At 34.8% G+C, this 20,100-nt stretch overlaps 1 protein-coding gene across 9 annotated transcripts in view; it reads right to left on the bottom strand.

The window, feature by feature from the left end:
- LOC121860990 (inositol-trisphosphate 3-kinase B-like) overlaps window positions 1-20,100 on the bottom strand; it is a 112,267-nt gene that overhangs the window by 9,391 nt on the left and 82,776 nt on the right. For all 9 annotated transcript variants that reach the window (XM_042358421.1, XM_042358457.1, XM_042358493.1 and 6 more), the window contains 5 exons: window positions 7,542-7,644; window positions 4,201-4,325; window positions 3,320-3,469; window positions 3,068-3,150; window positions 1,184-1,352 (listed from right to left, as the gene is read on the bottom strand). In XM_042358421.1, coding sequence (XP_042214355.1) covers window positions 1,184-1,352; window positions 3,068-3,150; window positions 3,320-3,469; window positions 4,201-4,325; window positions 7,542-7,644 — 630 coding nt within the window. The remainder of the gene's footprint in view (window positions 1-1,183; window positions 1,353-3,067; window positions 3,151-3,319; window positions 3,470-4,200; window positions 4,326-7,541; window positions 7,645-20,100) is intronic.

Raw genomic sequence — 20,100 nt, 5'->3', positions numbered from 1 at the left:
TGGAGAGGAACACTGAGGAGAATCATCTTTCTCACCCATGCCTGATGCAGTAATTTCACCAATAAAATTTTAAGTTCACTAGCTGTAATTAAAGATTATTTTATTTAAATCAATACTGTACTGCACTGCGCTATATATATTATCAATATGTTAACTAAATTTCAGAATGACCAATAATTTTAAAGTAAAAACGTAAAAATACTCTGTATTCAAGAGACCAACAAACACGATGTTTCCTCCACTGTAAACAAAGTTAAAGAGACGCTTTGGCGGTTGAGTCAAGCGGCTGATGGGCGCACAAAAAACTAGTTCCCTGTACTGCATATATTATCAATATGTTAACTAAATTTTAAAATGACTAATAATTTTAATATAAAAAATGCAAAAATATTTCTTGATATTTACTCCACGGGAAACGAGTGTAAACATAGAACCGATTACTGTATTGGCGGACTAGCCGATCAGCTGATGCGCACAACAAAACGTGTTTGTCGTAAGAATTTCGTTAATCAAAGTTTTGTTTGTTAATTGAACTGAAAATCCTTTTGGGAGCTAATTCGTTAACCAAAATTTTGTTAATCGAACCGTTCATTAACTGAGGGACCACTGTATACCAAGAATGCATGTGTAATAAATACACTGTTTAGAGATCAACATGTGCCTCTGAAAGCAAAGAAAACTACATGTATATTGCAAAAAAATTACAAAATCTGAAATGAAAGTATGAGCGAAAAAAGTTCAAAGAAAAAACTAAACTCTACCAATTGAAGATACTTAGAAAGGGTGGGCAAGGTGAGGTGGAAACCAGTGGGAAGACCTAGAAAAACATGGAAAAATGGAGTGAAAGAACTCGATCAGGAGTTTTTCAAGCTCAACAAAGTGGCAAAGAAGACTGATCTCACTGATAATCTGTCAGTGTAAGTGAACAAGGTGGATAATAAACACCATGACAATTCTTTTTTGACCATTGTCACTGGGGTAAAAATTGTCTATTTTTGGAGAGAAAGAGATGAGTGAATTTCTGAGGCTAATATTTATGAATGAAATCTCAATATCTTGCTTAAAATAAAAGTGAAAGAAGGAAGTTTTGCAGATACTGTAGTAATATGGAATGTGTCTTAAGTTGATCAGTAATTCCAAAGTATTAATTAGTACCCAGTATTTACAATAAAATGTAACTTACGGCAACATGAGAATAGCCTTGCAAGAAGCTATTGAGAGATGCAAGAACTTGTTCTCTTGTTCGTGTTGTCTTAAAATCTTTACTGGAAGTTCCATCACCTCTTCTAACGCCCTCTATTCTGAATCCTTGGGTAGCTGTAGAAGATATGGTTTCCCGCCATACCATGTACCTGCAATAAGACAAATATACTGTAAGCTGAGAAGTGCAGCAACCAAGTACACAGAGCCTGCCTGTCAAAAGTCTAAAGGGTTATTAGTTTACAGCAGTGCCTCCTTGTGTACCAGAAATAGGCCCAGTGCTGTATTCCCCCTGGCCATCAGGCCTGTGGTACCCACTTCAGTATAATAATACAGAGCACATACATCTACCTCTATGGAAAAAAATAATTCAGAAAGGGATCCATCCAAGTCTTTCAAGGAAACCTACATAAGGAATCCCAACACCCAAATGAGAGAAAACATTTCACCACATCAAACTGACTGGTTGTTGAGCTATGCTGGTCACAGTAAACAAATATATGTTGACAGACAGACACAGAAAGATAAATAGGGGGTTTAGTGCTCCTAAATTTATGTAGAACCTTCCCTAAAAATACTGAATTACTGCAATATACATAGTACTGTATATACCTTGACTTGATCTTGGAACAAACTTTTTTTTTTTTAATTCAGACAAATCATACTCTTCATTATATTCTCAAAGCATAAAAGACAGTTTAATATGTCACAAATCATTAACCGTACAGTACTAGAATTTTAAAAGTAAGTGAAAAAGAGCACTCCATTATTTGAGTTCCAGTATTCTAACATTTTCAACTGCTTCGATTTTAAACAGCACAGTACCAAAAATGACCAAATACTGTACAGGTACAGTATTCCTAGTTTATCATACATCCACACAACACGATTACATTTTTACATGATTCACCAATTAGGTAACAAACATATCCTAGACAGTTTCTTTGAATCCCCACTACAGTTCTCAGTTCTGACCCAGTCACCCTTCACTCCACAAGCACATTGAATCACTAAACTTTGCTGTTCTTTTATGATTTACCAGTGACACCCTTACAATTATGAGAACAAACTAAGTGACTTATGAAAGCCAAGTAAGTATTAAGTGACAGGAGTGACCACAAGGCAAAGGAAACAGCTTTTAACAAAATCTAACACCTCAGCAATAGCAGAGCTGCTCAGTCTCAGGTTAATAACAGAAAATACATAGGAAACTTGCATCTGTAGTCAAGGGGTTAAGTTTTTTTTTTTTAGAGGACAGTTCCTCCCCGACTTACGATGGGGTTAGGGACCCAAATCCAGGTCGTAAGTCGAAAATGCTTAAATAATACATAGAAAATCTAAAATGGGTGTCTCTTTTTCTTCTCAACACCACAAAACTCACTTTTCAGCTTGCCAGCCATTTTAAAGTGAATTACAAACGAAAATTTTGTCTGTGTACTGACGTTGGGACTCAAAAATATGTAATTTGACAAAAATTTGGTACAACTGAGGCAGGTTGTAAGTGCGGGTAGTCGTAAGTCGAGTAGGTTGTAAGTCGGGGAGGAGCTGTATGTGTACAACCACGTTTTCTTCAATTTGTTATAAAGAAGTAAAATAAACATTCAACTGAGTCTGTGAGTGTGTGTGAAAGCAAAACTTGTAGCCAGGGAAGGAAATATCCAGTTTTCAAGAAACTACAATATTGGGAGTCTGTACTGTACAGTATTTGTACTGGGTGTGTGACTCAAACATGCAGTACTGTACTGTACTGTAATATAAAGAAACTTTCAGATACAGTAGTTGGAGGCCTATGATTCTTTGTTAAAGAATACCTCCATAAACTAAATTGCTTAAAATAAATAAAAGAAATTCATGCACACTCAATCACCTAGGTTTTGTGACTGCTTTTGCTCTAAGCTCTGCTTCAGTGGGTGCTTTTGGGTCAATTTGTATCATCTTCTCAAACATGTCCTGTAGGAGAGAAAGTTAATATTACAAATGAAATATAAGTACTGTACTGACAGTACATAAAAACTTTAATTCCAAAGATGATATTTGTGTTATTGGTTTAGAAAAAGTTTATTATACATACTTCATTAATTATAAATAACAATACCGTACATGTATAAACACAACTTGCCTTTCTTAGTTTTGGTTTTTCTCTTGCTTTTGCCAGCTCATCTTCTAGATATGTTCGGACACCCATCTTAATGTCCATTACACATGGAAGATTAAAATTACTTAATAAGTCTTCAAGCTGGAGATATTTCTCTCCATCTGCTCCCTCCACCTATTGGGAATAAAACACGGTCATTTAAGTTCTAAAGAGAAATACAGTACTGTACAATATGGTATACACAAAAAAATATGAAACAAAGTACAGTACAGTATCAAGAACTCCTTTTACAAGTTAAAGTAGCATAAAAATGCCAATATGAAGGACCAGTTGGTTCTCTAGCAGGGGCAAAACAAGGAGACTATAACCCCCTTCCCCTCTGTTCTAACGTCAAGATTACAAGCCAAGACAATGTAGCAGAAATTCACACTGCCTTCTTTTCCAACACTCGGTATCTTTTAATCACTTTCTACAATTTCTTTACTGTTACTTCTTTCCTCCCCTTTTATAGCTTTATTTTATATTTCCAACAAATTCATGACAAAACTTTCTTCCCAATTCCTTATTCCAAGAGTCTCTCACTCTTTTTACATTTTTATTCTGCTTCTTCCTAAACACTGCCACTTTTACTTCAATGCTCCACCTTGCACCTCCCTTATTTTATTTCTTAAAAAGTTTTTCCCACAAATACACTTTACTGCCTCATTTTAACCTGCTAAGTATTGAGGTAGTCAGCTCAAATACAAAGACTTATCTTCTTGATTTTAAGGATTTTATGCATCAAAGTAAAGTACAACATTAAATGGAATCAAGAAACAAAAGCGTTTAAGCATTTTCATACAGTACCTGTATTACAATATGATCGTCAATTTTACTGGAGCAATATGAGACTTGTACAAACTTACCACGCCTGTGTAACATGGAACATAGGGCCGTAAAATATCAGCAGAGATGGATTCTAAAGCCTTTTCCTCTACAGGACACAACTTCTTCAAGATTGTTCCTTGTTTATATCCTGCACGGAAATTACCTGCAAGTAAATCATATTGTCACACCTCTGATATGAACACAATGCACATAGCCATTACCTAAATGCCTTCATAATTTAACTAACCTATGGTGTAAATTTTGATGTTTTCAGAAAAGCTAAAGAGATTAGACAAATGACAACAGATTTATTACCAAAGTCATCTCAAAATTCCCAGTACAGTATACATTAAAGGCACAGTACAGTACAATAATCCTTCCATCAGCTGAAATCTTCAATCCCTGGAACTCTCAATTAGTTGGAATTTTTTCGAGCATTCTGAAAAATTCCTGGAAAAATCTTTCTGTTCAGGGCACGTGAACACATTTCCAAAAGAATGCATCATGTTTCCGATGCTGGGCGCAAGAATGGGTATGTTCAGAGTGTTCGTGAGGTACGATTGGCTATTACTTTCATGTCTCTGCATGGGCTGTCTATGATTGACTGATATATCTTGCAGCCTATCTCCTCAAACTCAACCATTGCAACACTCTTAGTTCATTGTCTGCTGCCACTGTATTAGCTTGTTCGCTCGCTCACTGCTAATTTTGCAGACAATATGTGTTGTGCAGTACTGCATATTACTGTACCAGTATATAAACAGCCAGGAATACTGTTACAGCAGTTGTTAAGATATAAAAAGTGATTACTGTACTGTACTGGACTGTGTATGCTAGTGTAGAGGATGTACAGTATATACAGTATACAGTGTGTGTACAATCCCTCTTTCATGGAGGGAGAGGAGAGTGACAGTTAACAACACCTGCTACAGTAGATGGTACAGGACAAGGGCAGGACATCCTATATCAATACATCAGCATTTGACCAGCCTGCATTACAAGCTCAAGTTGGCAGCATCTGCTGGCAAGTACAGTATAGTTTATACAGTACACTTATCCCCCCATATTCGCGAGGGATAAGTTATCGGAAATCATTGAGAATTCACAAATACTGTAGTACTGAATTGAATACCTTATGGAAAAATGGCATGATAGTTGCAGAAAAGTGGTACAGTAACCCATGTCTCCAACGTCGCAGTAGTAGTAGCACAGTGTCACTATTTATGAATGAATGGGTATCGGTCATGTAGCGACAGATGTGATTGATGGATAGGTTTGCTGTAGGTTATATAGGTTGGTTATTTGGAGACAGGTTACCAGAGGGGGTGTAGGAACACAACTGTACCATGGCTACCAAGATTATTATTTTTGTAATATTTTGGGTTAGAAGTGATAAATGTTTCAGAGATGGGATAAGTTTTTGTAATAATTACAGTATGTAAATAACCACAGTACAGGTGCTTCTCTACTTAAGAACGTTCAGCTTACAAACTTTCAGAGATATAAACATCATCAGTGAGGGGGTTACCTGCCAGAACAGGAGTTTAATGTGGATGAGACTGGATTATTTTGAAGAAAATTCCAGATAGAACAAACATTACCTTAGCGGAGTAGAGTGAGCAAGGTTTTAAGGCTGTATTAAAGGGTATAGCTGTAGTGTACTAAATATCCATAATCTTTTAATTTTTTACAAAATGTTTGGTATCTACAAGAGTAAAGTTGGACTTACAAACAAGCCTCAGGAACATAACTCGTTCATAAGTAGAGGAGCACCTGTAACTTATATTACTTAGGATATTAAAGTCTAACCTAGTAAAAGTGTTTTCTCTAATACAGAGCAAAAGATTAAAAATTACAATACAGTGCAAAACTGTACTCTAATGTGGCTTATAGATAAAGAAAATATAACATAAAACTATAAAATAAAACAAATGTAGAGCATGGGTGTGTATGTTAGGAGGCAGTAGTAAGTTATGACTGCGCTAACCCCCCCCCCGGTGTGATGTCACAGCATACACACACACACATCTTGGAGTCAGCTGGTTGAATGCCCAGCTGAACAGTGTGGCGTCACCCAGAGGATGTTTTTTGAGTGTGGAAGGAGCTATTTTTGTACATAAAATATGTACTAATGTATTTTTTAATATGCTAGTATCAATTTTATTGTTTATCAAATAAATTTTGTAAACATAGCAGTTACAGCACCACTAGGTGACAGACACACTAATGAATGACTTCGGTTGCAATTAGATTGTTGGACTACCAGGTAAATTAGAATTTTTACTGAATGGGACCAAAGGAAATAAAGTTCAGATACCTGGAAGATTCAGATAAGAGGAATTGCACTGTAAATAAAATAAAATCTACAACATTGGACTTCCTGTAAAAGTGGAGACATCCTGCACACAGTGTGTGTTGTGTTGGGTGTTACTGGGTGGAGTGAGAGGGGGAGGATGGTGTGGTACACATGAGAGAAATGACTAACTGCAGAATGTGTGCAGGAGATGCATTAGTGGATCGCTAGATTTACGCTCACTACTGCGCATCTGCCAACATTTGGTCACAAAATTTCCAACAGCCTCGCAGATGGCTGAATTTTGATTGCAAATCTTAAAAAATAAGTGCTATTAATAATTTTACCTGAATAAATTAATTCGCAAATATGGAGTTCACATATACTGTATGGAGAAATAAGTATAGCATACTTTTGTTTATTTAAAATATACTGTATTGAACATTGGTGTTTCCATTAACAAATACAGCTCTGTGTCTGTCTGTGTGACATGTATACTGTAGTTTTGACTCTCGGAAAACTTTCCCAGTATGCTACAGTATTCGGAAACATTCCAGGGATGAGGAAATTTGTCTCTATACCCGGAACTGATCTGCTGGAAGATTATGAAAAGTGGTACCATACAGTAACTATTTTCATTCATTTATCCTCATTAAGATAATATCAGAGCAGGACAAAGGTCCTGGTATCAATCAGGTTCAGCAGTCTTAGGAATGCAATACAGTACTTTACTTTTACCAACACAGTATTTCTCCTGACCCCAGATACATACTGCAGTCAAGGGAAGGGAACCAGATTTGACTTCCCATGAGATTTCACAAATGAGAACAAAAAAGATGTGATATGAAATGGATTAATTTGGTTTAGTTAGGAGTGATCAGTATTACAAAAAGCCTCATCACCATCAGAAAAAAGGCCCTTATTAATAAAACCATTCCTTTTGATTTTATTTAATATTTTAATTCAATGATGGTACAATCAAACTACAGTACCTGTATTTCTACAAATGTTGCAAAAATTTCTTTAGGGCATAAACAGTGTGAAGACAGTGAGTGCTAGTGCCCAAAGTAGGTGACTAATACTGACCTTGATGTCCAGCCAGTTGTACCCAGGGATATTTGTGTTTCTTGTACGTCTGGATGAAGGGTGTCCACTGAACGATGTTTCGCACCTTACGCCAGTTGGACGGCTGAAATGTAAAACTTGAGGTCATTATCACTCATCAAAACTTCTTATGGGTCATTCATTAAATTGGATTAAGAATTCTATAAATTTTACCTTATAATTTCTAACAAACTGTTTTGATACCACTATTGAACATAAAAAAATTCTACAGTATATACAGTATAAAACACATCTATCACATACAGTATAAATATAGGTGCTCCCCTACTAATGAACATTCGACTTACGAACTTTCGGAGATACAAACATCATCATTGAGGGAGGTTACCTACCAGCAGGTGTTTAATGTGGATGAGACTAGATTATACTGAAGAAAATTCTAGATAAAACATACATTACCTAAGAGGAGAAGTGTGAGCCAGGTTTTAAGGCTGTATTGTACGGTATAGCTGTACTAAACATCCAATTTCTTTTTTTACAATATGTTCGGTATCTACAAGAGTAAAGTTGGACTTACAAACAATTGGATGTATGAGCAAGCTTCAGGAATGTAACTCATTCGTAAGTATGTAGTTGGTAGTAGGCAGCTACCAAACAGGGAGGTACTACCGCGTGGGAAGATATTGGAAGCATAATGTATGCCTAATGGTAGACCCTGCAGCCAGCCATATGGCATCAAAAAAATTGTGTCCAAGTCCCAGGTTGCTGATCTGACTTTCAGCCTCATTTACACACAATTGTAGGGTTTCAATTGTTTCTCTTACCAATGACAACACAACATACATACTGTATACTGTATTGTTTCTCACTCTTGATTTTTTTTTTATTTCTTTATGGTTCTTTATTATTAATATTATTATAATTGCAGTGTTGTTATTATTATTATTATTATTATTTCATTATTTTTTTTATTTTTTTTTTAATTTTACTTACCTGAATTATTATTATTATTATTATTATCATTATTATTATTACGTTTTCGCCCCCCAGGCCCTGATGTGGGTCAGTGACCTGTGCCCTGGTGAGGTATATAAAAAAAAAAAAAGTAGAGGGGCACCTGTACATTACCCCTTTGCAATGTTAGCTAAAAAGTTCTTAAAAAAATCTGGTGTTTACTCAGCTGAGCTGAATCATGAACCACTCTGCAGCAACAGTACAGCATATCCTGCAATTTGTGAATCCATCCAAGCAACAAGACTTTACCACAGTACAGTATATACTGTACTGTACTGTACTGTACTGTACTGTACTGTTAAGACGAAGAGTGAGGAGAGATATGATAGAAGTATTCAAGTGGGTGAAAGGAATCAATAAAGGTGATATAGATAAAGTTCTTATAATACCCGAGCAGGATAGGACTCGGAACAACGGATTCAAGTTGGATAAGTTTAGGTTTAGGAGGGAGATAGGAAGGAACTGGTTTACAAATAGGGTGGTGGACGAGTGGAACAAGCTTAGCAACTTTGTAGTAAGTGCTGGAACGCTGGAAAGTTCAAAGGGAGGCTGGATAGATTCATGGACGATAGAGAGTGGTAGTAACTCTCGACAGGAGCTGTCATGCACAGACCAACCGGCCTATTGCAGACTCCTTATGTTCTTATACAGTACTGTATATACTGTACTGTACAGTATTTTGAATATTCCACTCGTAAGGCCAATATTTCTTAAACATTTCAATTTAAACAAAAGTAAATTGTAGTGTAGGCTCCAAGTACTGGATGTGTAGACTGTGTTAGTGCAGGTTGTGTGCAGCCTGCAATGGTCTGTCCTTCCCTTACCCCTCAGCCACATGTTCCACACACATCTATTAACAGCTGTGTAGATGTAGACCTTCCCCACCTTCAAGAGCAATTTTAAAATGTAACAACACCTGTTTCACAACTCTTAAGAAGTTAGCATGTGAATATTGTACACTGTACTGTACAGTATGTATTACAACTCCAATAGCCAGTCATAAATTACCAGCAGTCCCCCACTTAAAATGTTACCAGCCAGTTTTGAAATGCATACAGGCCAGCAAAACACATACTGCACTTTGCAATTTTGTGAGAATTTCCAGGTGTGGAAAGATCCCTCCAATGTGGGAGCAGTTGAGATAACCAATGAGTAGGCAGAAGTTTAGCTACCACTTGTAAAAAGAAATAAGTATAGCATCGTAGACCAATCACAGGTCATTTGTAGACCTGATGTGAGCAGAGAGTGAGATTTTGAGACCAGAGTGTCTGGGGATCTGTACAAGAGGCTTACAATTAGAAGGTCCCCTACCACCCCCATCCTCTGTCAGTTAGGAATACTTTCGTGTGATGAGTTGTGATAATATTCAGTACAGTATGTTTAATTTTTGTTTCAAATATTAATAATATGTTCTTGCCCTAATCATGTTTAGTTATCTCCTTTTTTCTTTGCGAAACTGAATTTGAAAAATAAAATATAAATAAATAAAAATAACGAATAAAATGAAGCTTGACAACTTCAGAAAGAACTTTGGCTAATATTCTGCAAACACCAGCAAATGAACCTAAATCACATGCTACAGCTTGTGGAATACAGTACAATAATTACAGAACCCAAAAGATAAGTATAATGGCCAGATTAGGTTAGTTTTAATTTTAATCAAAAATTTTTCCCTCTTCTTCATAGTCCTGGTGGGGTACCAAACTATTCACATACAATTTTACTTCCATTAGTGACGACAGTGATCATACTGCACTGTATTCTAAATGCTCATCATTGGACACGTGTTATTAGCGGCCACCTCTCGCCTTCACTCTCCACCTTTTCCAACACTGCTGTCTCCCTCTCTCACACCCCACCACTGAGTCACTGATGTAAATTCATATTTGCTTCATTTTCTGTTTATTTGGTGAGATTCCAGAAAAAACTAATGAAAAATTTATACAAAATCCTACTGTAACAAAAGGATGATAAAATGCATAAGTAGAGATAACGAAAATAACTGCAATAATTTTTTTTACATGGGACAAATTTTCAATCCAGCAATCTTTTGGTACAGGTTACCTAACAGTGGCAAGGAGGGTGAAATATAACTTAGGTACAGTAGCTAAAAAAGAAAGGATCTGACAGGGTGGGTCCGATGACTTCCGAAATTATCGTACAACTTGTGATGTCTCGGGAGGGTTGGTATGAGTGTCATCACCCACTACCACTCGGTATCCAACACAGAGGACGAGTTGACATATAGGAATAAAATAAACGTTTAAGTGATTATCATCACAGAGTATAAGGAAACAACACGCATATCCCAATACATGTACAGCAACCCAAAAAAGTCCTGTTGCGAACCACGATTCAGACTCGTGAACCCGAAGCAGTAGACACTGATACATTATTCTGTCCATAAATGCTTCGGATTCAAGACTCTGAATCTCGGGGTTCATGGTTCGCGACAGGACTTTTTTGGGTGACTGTACCTATCGTCCGTGGTTTCATATTGTTTCACACAGAGTACCGTATGCACAAATACTTTTTTTAGCTACTGTACATTACAGTTTTCTTGAAAGCCATTTTTAGAATGAATAAATGTACAGTATAGTGAATAACATAACATATGGGAAAAAAGGGGTTCAGTTCCCCACCGAGAAAAAAAAAGTGTGCAGTGATATCTCTGTTAGCCGGAACAATTGGTGCAAAGCTCTTTAGGCGTATATTTTTTTATATTTTAAACTTACGGACTCGCATCCTTAATCAGCATGTAAAGTAATACCTTTGTATGAAATTTGAACAAAATCCAAGAGCTAAAAACCAAGGTATTATGTAAGGTACATTTTTGATATCAAATGACATTTAAAAAATTAAAGAATTAAAGTGGAAACTAATGTGTTTATATTGTAAAGATAGTCTTTATTTGTATTTTTTAATATATGTTAAAGTGATTTAAAAATGCATAATTGACTTTGTAAATACTGTACAGTACTTTAAATATGTTAATTTCACTTCAATAATTACTAATTTCTTTTAATTGTGAAAACGCATCTTTAATCAGCCTGTAGAGTACTACCTTTGTATAAAATTTAAACAAAATTCATTTTATGACCCCAAGTGCCGAAAACCAAGTATGATTTTTGAAAGAAAAAACGATCTTTTTAGAGTAAAAGGAAACGTGATTTTATAGTACAGATAGTCTACATTCTTTAATACAGTGTATATAAAAGTGATTTAAAACATACTGGGGCAGCAGGGCTGGTAAAAACCGCTGGTTAAAAAAATAAAAAAATAAATAAAAAAATAAAACCCATGAAACATTTTGTTAATGCTATAGTTTGTTTTATTAAGTTATAAGTATTAAGCCCTTTAAATAACTTTTTAATGCGCTAATAACCACAAACATTACATTCAGGATGATTTAGCAATCATTTATACTCTTTTCCATCTCAAGAAGAAATCACTAAAAAGACTAAATTTGAAAAAACACAAGCACTGGTCTGTCACTCAGACTCATCCTACATGCTTAAAGGCAAAAACTAAGTTTATCTTAATGCATGGAAAATACTATTCTTATTTTACAGTTGAAAGTTTTAAAGAATTAACTTACGGTAATTACAGTTAGAGAGAGAGAGAGAGAGATGGCCAGTGGCAACCTGGCTCCCCAGGACTTGTATAATACATGATGGCTCAGAACCAGTCACCAGTTATACTGAGCAGTGACAATTTGGCTCCCTTACAATCGGGATTTGAGCTGTGTGCAGCCCTGTAAGAAAGTTTATTATCACCACTTTCACCAGTGTATCTATGTCTATACTGAAAAACCAAAGAGACATAACGCATCCCTGTCTAACACCCACATTTATTTAAAATACTTCAATTTTTTCCCTGATGTTCTCTTACTGCATTTAAAAGCCTTCCTCCCACCCAATACACTTGTAATGCCCCCCACCCTATCAGATGCCTTCCCAAATCTACTATAAATCATTAAAACCATCTATAATATACAATGACCTGCCCTGTCCACTTTAGAAAAATGCACTATCGTTACTAATGTTCATCAAATAAGTATTAGGTTTACAGATTTATTTATTCAGACCTTGACCCAAGACAACACTGGAATTTTAGTAGAGCGGAGGTTTTCTCGCCCATACCATTCTCTTCACTAGTAGGAGATGCCGAGACCATAGAAAACCTATTTTCGCAACCATGGCGCCTAATTAACGTTACATCACGTCACTGTTGGCAAGAACTGTATTTGTTCAAGAATGTATCTACCTGTTCCAGTGATAGTCACCAGGGCTGTGGAGTCGGAGTCGGAGAATTTGACTTATTAAGGTCAGGTCAGTGGGTATCGAACTCAAACTCCGACTGAAGCTATTCTGTACAGAATAAATATATATGAATAGAACATATTCATTGCGAGTGATTCCACTGATCCCACTAATTTTCTTAAAATTTATTAAAAGAATTTATTTCCATTTTATAAGCATTATTATGGAATTATTATGAGCTGATATAGCACTATAATTTGGACGATAGTCTCTTCTTTTTACCATTTCAAATTTTGAATTATATCAAATTTTGTTCGTTAGAAAAACTGCACAGAGGCTCTCAGCTACAAAACAATTAGCTACAACCTGTTTTGGTGAGATTAAAGGCAAATTGAATTTAATAACTTAATCATGTAAGGTTTATCATTTTCCTTAATAAAGGTGTCATTTCTTTAATGTACATAAATATATAACTACTTTAAAAGGTGTAGGATCATCATTTTAGATCACATCAGATTATGAGCTTAAACAAAATTCATATGCTGAGATCGAACTTTTAGATATACATGTAAATGGTGTTTTCTAGTTAATATCTTGAATTCTTAATAAATTTATTTTTCTTTTGATTGAAACTTTGAAAGTCAAGCCTATCATCTTTTTGTAGTTCTTAAATATCGTCCAGATCATTACTAAAGCTGTAGCAGTATAGCCACGGTGTTTTACTTTTTACCTATGCAGGTTACAACATACAAATTACAATTAGGATGGTAGAAATAGTTGTTACAAATAGGCCAAGGAGTCGGAGTCGGAAGCATAAAAATTTGAGGAGTCGGAGTCGAAGGTTTTGTCTTCGACTCCACAGCCCTGGTACCTATAGTGAAATTTTGAACAAAATCCATTTTTTGGCCGAAAATGACAACAATTGTAAGTCTATTGCCTTAAAGGATTTTTGGCCAAAAATACTTTTTCTCTCTGAACTAAAATTTAATGTGCCTAACTATTTAAGTACATCCAGAATAATACACAAGCACCAATAAATGACCTCGAAAACCCATAAGTGGCGAGTAATTAGCATTGTAAAAGTAATTAAAATATTCTAAAATTCATTTGAACATTTTCTAAAAGCCATTTGAACAAGTTATAATCAAGATATCAAATTTTGGTTAACAGATCCTTAAGCAGCACATTCAGGAGTACCTATACTGAAATTTTGAACAAAATCCATTTTTTGGCCGAAATGACGAAAATTGTAAGTCTAAAGCCTTAAAGGATTTTTGGCCAAAATACTTTTTCTCTCTGAACTAAAATTTAATGTACCTAACTATTTAAGTACATCCAGAATAATACACAAGCACCAAGAAATGTCCTCGAAAACCCATAAGTAGCGAGTAATTAGCATGGCAAAAGTAATTAAAATATTCTAAAAATCATTTGAACATTTTCTAAAAGCCATTTGAACAAGTTATAATCAAGATATCAAATTTTGGTTAACAGATCCTTAAGCAGCACATTCAGGAGTACCTATACTGAAATTTTGAACAAAATCCATTTTTTGGCCGAAAATGACAAAATTTGTAAGTGTAAAGCCTTAAAGGATTTTTGGCTAAAAATACTTTTTCTCTCTGAACTAAAATTTAATGTGCCTAACTATTTAAGTACATACAGAAGAATACACAAGCACCAAGAAATGACCTTGAAAACCCATAAGTGGCGAGTAATTAGCATTGCAAAAGTAATTAAAATGTTCTAAAAATCATTTGAACATTTTCTAAAAGCCATTTGAACAAGTTATAATCAAGATATCAAATTTTGGTTAACAGATCCTTAAGCAGCACATTCAGGAGTACCTATACTGAAATTTTGAACAAAATCCATTTTTTGGCCGAAATGACGAAAATTGTAAGTCTATAGCCTTAAAGGATTTTTGGCCAAAAATACGTTTTCTCTCTGAACTAAAATTTAATGTGCCTAACTATTTAAGCACATCCAGAATAATACACAAGCACCAGAAATGACCTCGAAAACCCATAAGTGGCGAGTAATTAGCATTGCAAAAGTAATTAAAATATTCTAAAAATCATTTGAACATTTTCTAAAAGCCATTTGAACAAGTTATAATCAAGATATCAAATTTTGGTTATCAGATCCTACAGCATATCCAGGAGTACCCATACTGAAAATTTTGAACAAAATCCATTTTTTTGGCCGAAAATGACAAAAATTGTAAGTCTAAAAGCCTTAAAAGGATTTGGCCAAAAATACGTTTTCTCTGAACTAAAAATTTAATGTGCCTAACTATTTAAGTACATCCAGAATAATACACAAGCACCAAGAAATGACCTCGAAAAACCCATAAGTGGCGAGTAATTAGCATTGCAAAAGTAATTAAAATATTCTAAAATCATTTGAACATTTTCTAAAAGCCATTTGAACAAGTTATAATCAAGATATCAAATTCTCTTGGTTAACAGATCCTTAAGCAGCACTATCTAGGAGTAACACCTATAATTGTATTTTGAACAAAATCCATTTCTTCCTGAAATGACAAAAATTGTAAGTCTAAAGCCTTAAGCGATTTTTGGCCAAAATGTTTTCTCTGAATCAAAAATTTAATGTGCCTAACTATTTAAGTACATCCAGAATAATACACAAGCACCAAGAAAATGACTCGAAAACCCATAAGTGGCGAGTAATTAGCATTGCAAAAGTAATTAAAATATTCTAAAAATCATTTGAACATTTCTAAAAGCCATTTGAACAAGTTATAATCAAGATATCAAATTTTAGTTAACAGATCCTTAAGCAGCACATTCAGGAGTACCTATACTGAAATTTTGAACAAAATCCATTTGTGGACGAAATGCCAAAAATTGTAAGGCTTACCCCTTACAGAATTTTTGGCCAAAATACTTTTTCTCTCTGAACTAAAATTTAATGTGCCTAACTATTTAAGTACATCCAGAATAATACACAAGCACCAAGAAATGACCCGAAAACCCAAGTAGCGAGTAATTAGGTATTGCAAAAGTAATTAAAAATATTCTAAAAATCATTTTGTGAACATTTTCTAAAAGCCATCTGAACAAGTTATAATCAAGATATCAAATTTTGGTTAACAGATCCTTAAGCAGCACATTCAGGAGTACTTAAACTGAAATTTTTGAACAAAATCCATTTTTTGCCGAAAATGACAAAATTGTAAGTCTAAAGCCTAAAGGATTTTTGGCCAAAAATAATGCTTTTCTCTGAATCTAAAATTTAATGCCTAACTATTAAGTACATCCAGAATAATACACAAGCACCAAGCAAATGACCTCGAAAACCCATAAGTGGCGAGTAATTAGCATTGTAAAAGTAATTAAAATATTCTAAAAATAATTTGAACATTTTCTAAAAGCCATTTGAACAAGTTATAATCAAGATATCAAATTTTGGTTAACAGATCCTTAAGCAGCACATTCAGGAGTACCTATACTGAAATTTAGAACAAAATCCATTTTTTGGCCGAAATGACAAAAATTGTAAGTCTTAAAGGATTTTTGGCCAAAAATACTTTTTCTTTCTGAACTAAAATTTAATGTGCCTAACTATTTAAGTACATCCAGAATAATACACAAGCACCAAGAACACCGGTTCCATAAGTGGCGAGTAATTAGCATTGCAAAGTAATTAAAATATCTCTAAAATCATTTGAACATTTTCAGAAGCCATTTGAACAAGTTATAATCAAGATATCAAATTTTGCAACAGATCCTTACAGCACATTCAGGAGCACCTATACCAGTTCTGAACAAAATCCATTTTTTTGGGCCGAAATGATTTGAAAATTGTAAGTCTAAAGCCCAAGGATTTTAAATAAAAATACGTTTTCTCCGAACTAAAATTAATGTGCCTAACTATTTAAGTACATCCAGAATAATACACAAGCACCAAGAAATGACCTCGAAAACCCATAAGTGGCGAGTACTACATTGCAAAAGTAATTAAAATATTCTAAAAATCATTTGAACATTTTTCGTGCTCATTTGAACAAGTTATAATCAAGATATCAAATTTTGCTAACAGATCCTTACAGCACATTCAGGAGTACCTATACTGAAATTTTGAACAAAATCCATTTTTTGGCCGAAAATGACAAAAATTGTAAGTCTAAAAGCCTTAAAGGATTTTTGGCCAAAAATATTTTTTCTCTCTGAACTAAAATTTAATGTGCCTAACTATTTAAGTACATCCAGAATAATACATAAGCACCAAGAAATGACCTCGAAAACCCATAAGTGGCGAGTAATTAGCATTGCAAAAGTAATTAAAATATTCTAAAAAACATTTGAACATTTTCTAAAAGCCATTTGAACAAGTTATAATCAAGATATCAAATTTTGGTTAACAGATCCTTAAGCAGCACATTCAGGAGTACCTATCAGGGCTGTGGAGTCGGAGTCGGAGTCGGAGGAAATTTCGGCTTGTGGAGTCGGAGTCGGTAAAATTGTCCAGACTCCGACTCCGACTCAAGCTATTCTGTTCCTAAGAACAAATATATGAACTCAGGCATATTCATTGCAGTGATTCCACTGATCCCACTAATTTTCTTAAATTATTAAAATAATTTATTTCCATTTTATAAGCATTATTATGAATTTATTGTAGCAGGCACAGTATAGCACTATAATTTTGGACGATAGTCTCTTCTTTACCATTTGAAATTTTGAATTATATCAAATTTTGTTTCGTTGAAAACTGCACAGAGGCTCTCAGCTACAAAACAATTAGCTACAACCTGTTTTTGGTGAGATTAAGGCAAATTTAATTTAATAACTTAATCATGTAAGGTTTATCCATTTTCCTTAATAAGGTATTTATTTCTTTAATGTACATAAATATATAACTTTACTTTAAAAGGAATTGTAGGATCATCATTTAGATCCACATCAGATTATGAGCTTAAACAAAATTCATATGCTGAGATCGAACTTTTAGATATACATGTAAATGGTGTTTTCTAGTTAATATCTTGAATTTTTAATAAATTTATTTTTCTTTTGATTGAAACTTTGAAAGTCAAGCCTATCATCTTTTTGTAGTTCTTAAATATCGTCCAGATCATTAATAAAGCTGTAGCAGTATAGCCACGGTGTTTTACGTTTTACCTATGCAGGTTACAACATACAAATTACAATTAGGATGGTAGAAATAGTTGTTACAAATAGGCCAAGGAGTCGGAGTCGGAAGCATAAAAATTTGAGGAGTCGGAGTCGAAGGTTTTGTCTTCGACTCCACAGCCCTGATAGTCACGTCTGGTATTCAATGAGCTCGCTCACACTCGGTGCCGTCACAGTGCTCTCTGGCAGATGGTCCCCCAAAAATATTGCACTGACAGTTTTCTGAAATTGTGGCTTCTTCAACATCAAGCTGTGATGTGACCCTTCGTGGGGCGGGCATCCGTGAGCTCCGGGTATGAACACTCGACTTAGCAATATTCCTTGAGGCGTTTATAAACTTCTTTTTAAAATAGTCATATACTGTAATATAGAGCTAGGCAATTGCAGGCGTTCTAGTCTCTATGGGTACCCGAGTGCCGTAGCGCAGCCTTTCGCATATCTCGGGGATAATAATCGAAAAGACATTTAATTTAAACGCAGTACTGTACTGTACGAGACTTAGCAGATGCTAATGACCAGAGGCAGGAGCGGATCCAGGAATATCAAAAGGAGGGTACATGGCGAGCAGAGTGAGCCATCCCAGCTGGGGGGTTTGAAATCTGACCAATAACATGGGCCATGTGCAGTTGATATTAGAAGATAGTCTGAGGTCAATTGTAATTAATTTTTACTATGAAAAAACGCCCGGGTACAATACTGCATTAAAGAAAAAGTATTTTTCCGATGAAAAAAAAGAGGGGGGGGGGGCAGGATCCCCTTGGATCCGCCCCTGCATAGGGAGGTTTGGAAATATTTGTCGATACACATCAATCATTAAGCCAATCGTAAAATATTATATTTACAAGGTTCCAATTAATAATAATGAATCTTCACACTAAGAGTGTTATGTGATTTATTAAAATGTCTTTTAAAAGCATTTATAATAAGCTTTGATCTGCTTCCAAACAAATTACCAGTGAGGAAACATAAGTTAATATGGAGGTAAAGACCATTTTAAAGGTTTGCTTCTAAGAGTTCTAAATTATGACCAATTCTAAAACTTCCACGATAAGAAGGTAAAAATTTAATCTTTGCATCCTGTGCAAGGCGAAGCGCAGAAGCGTTTACAGCGCCCAACAGGAAAGCATGAGAGACAAGTGCAGTTACTTCACAGAGGACTTCCGAATGTGTGAAAATTAAAACCCATTATAAACAATCACCGGAGTAGCTGAATAACTTGACTGTAGTTGGGGTGTGGCACCAACTCCCTCCCACTAGTAAATGTTTAAGCAAAAACAAGTCACTTCTTATATACTGTATATTTTGTGACGTATTCTTATAAACATGTCATCGATCACTTGGTCTAAATATGGCTATAACAATGTGAGGCCTGATAACCTAAGCATATGTAGATAAAACACTTTACAATACCTAGAATTACGCCATAAAAACACTGAAGCTGATCCTTCAGTAAAGATAACAGTGAAAACCGAGTAAGATTTGCAGTCTGAGCGTGAGATAAAGCTCAAATAATTGACTTATGAAGGATGTGTGACTTAACATACTGTACACGGTACAATGATATTAAACAGGAGCCTTTTCAAGGCAGACGAGCCTGGTGGTTGAGGAACTATTCTTAATTATTAATGAGATGGTAAAATTCATAGCGTTGTGCAAGCACTCTCTCAAACATGAAGTAATGTGTCAAAGATGCTCCATATTCCTGGTAGAGTTTATAAGTAAATAATACTTAAAAGTATTTTATATTCCAAGTGAAAGTTTATTAATGTTGTGTTAATGCTAAATGAATTTATCAAGTTTAGGTATATTGTAGAATAAATGTAATTATTACATTCTCATTTTTGGATTTCATGGTTGTCCTTTAACGTAAGTCAATCACTTGAGTGAATTCTTTCATCTTCAGTTACGAAGAAAATTCAACACACGAACCTTTGGGCAGCTAAACATAACCATGTGGGCTTTTTGATGTTTTAAGGCCTAGGGTTTACTTTATTTATTCCGTTATATTGCTTATTTATTTATTTACTCATCTTAATACTTTTATTTTACATTCTAAAGCTGAATTTTTTTATTTAATCTCATTTACTAGATTCCCAGTATTTGTTTTACCATCGACATATGTATTAATCTGCTTTTATTCTTCTT

The sequence above is a fragment of the Homarus americanus genome, unplaced genomic scaffold, assembly GCF_018991925.1.
Source record: "Homarus americanus isolate GMGI-L3 unplaced genomic scaffold, GMGI_Hamer_2.0 scaffold40248, whole genome shotgun sequence".
Lineage (NCBI taxonomy): Eukaryota > Metazoa > Arthropoda > Malacostraca > Decapoda > Nephropidae > Homarus > Homarus americanus.
Note: the sequence above shows the minus strand (reverse complement) of the source record. Positions and strands in the feature narration are given on the sequence as shown.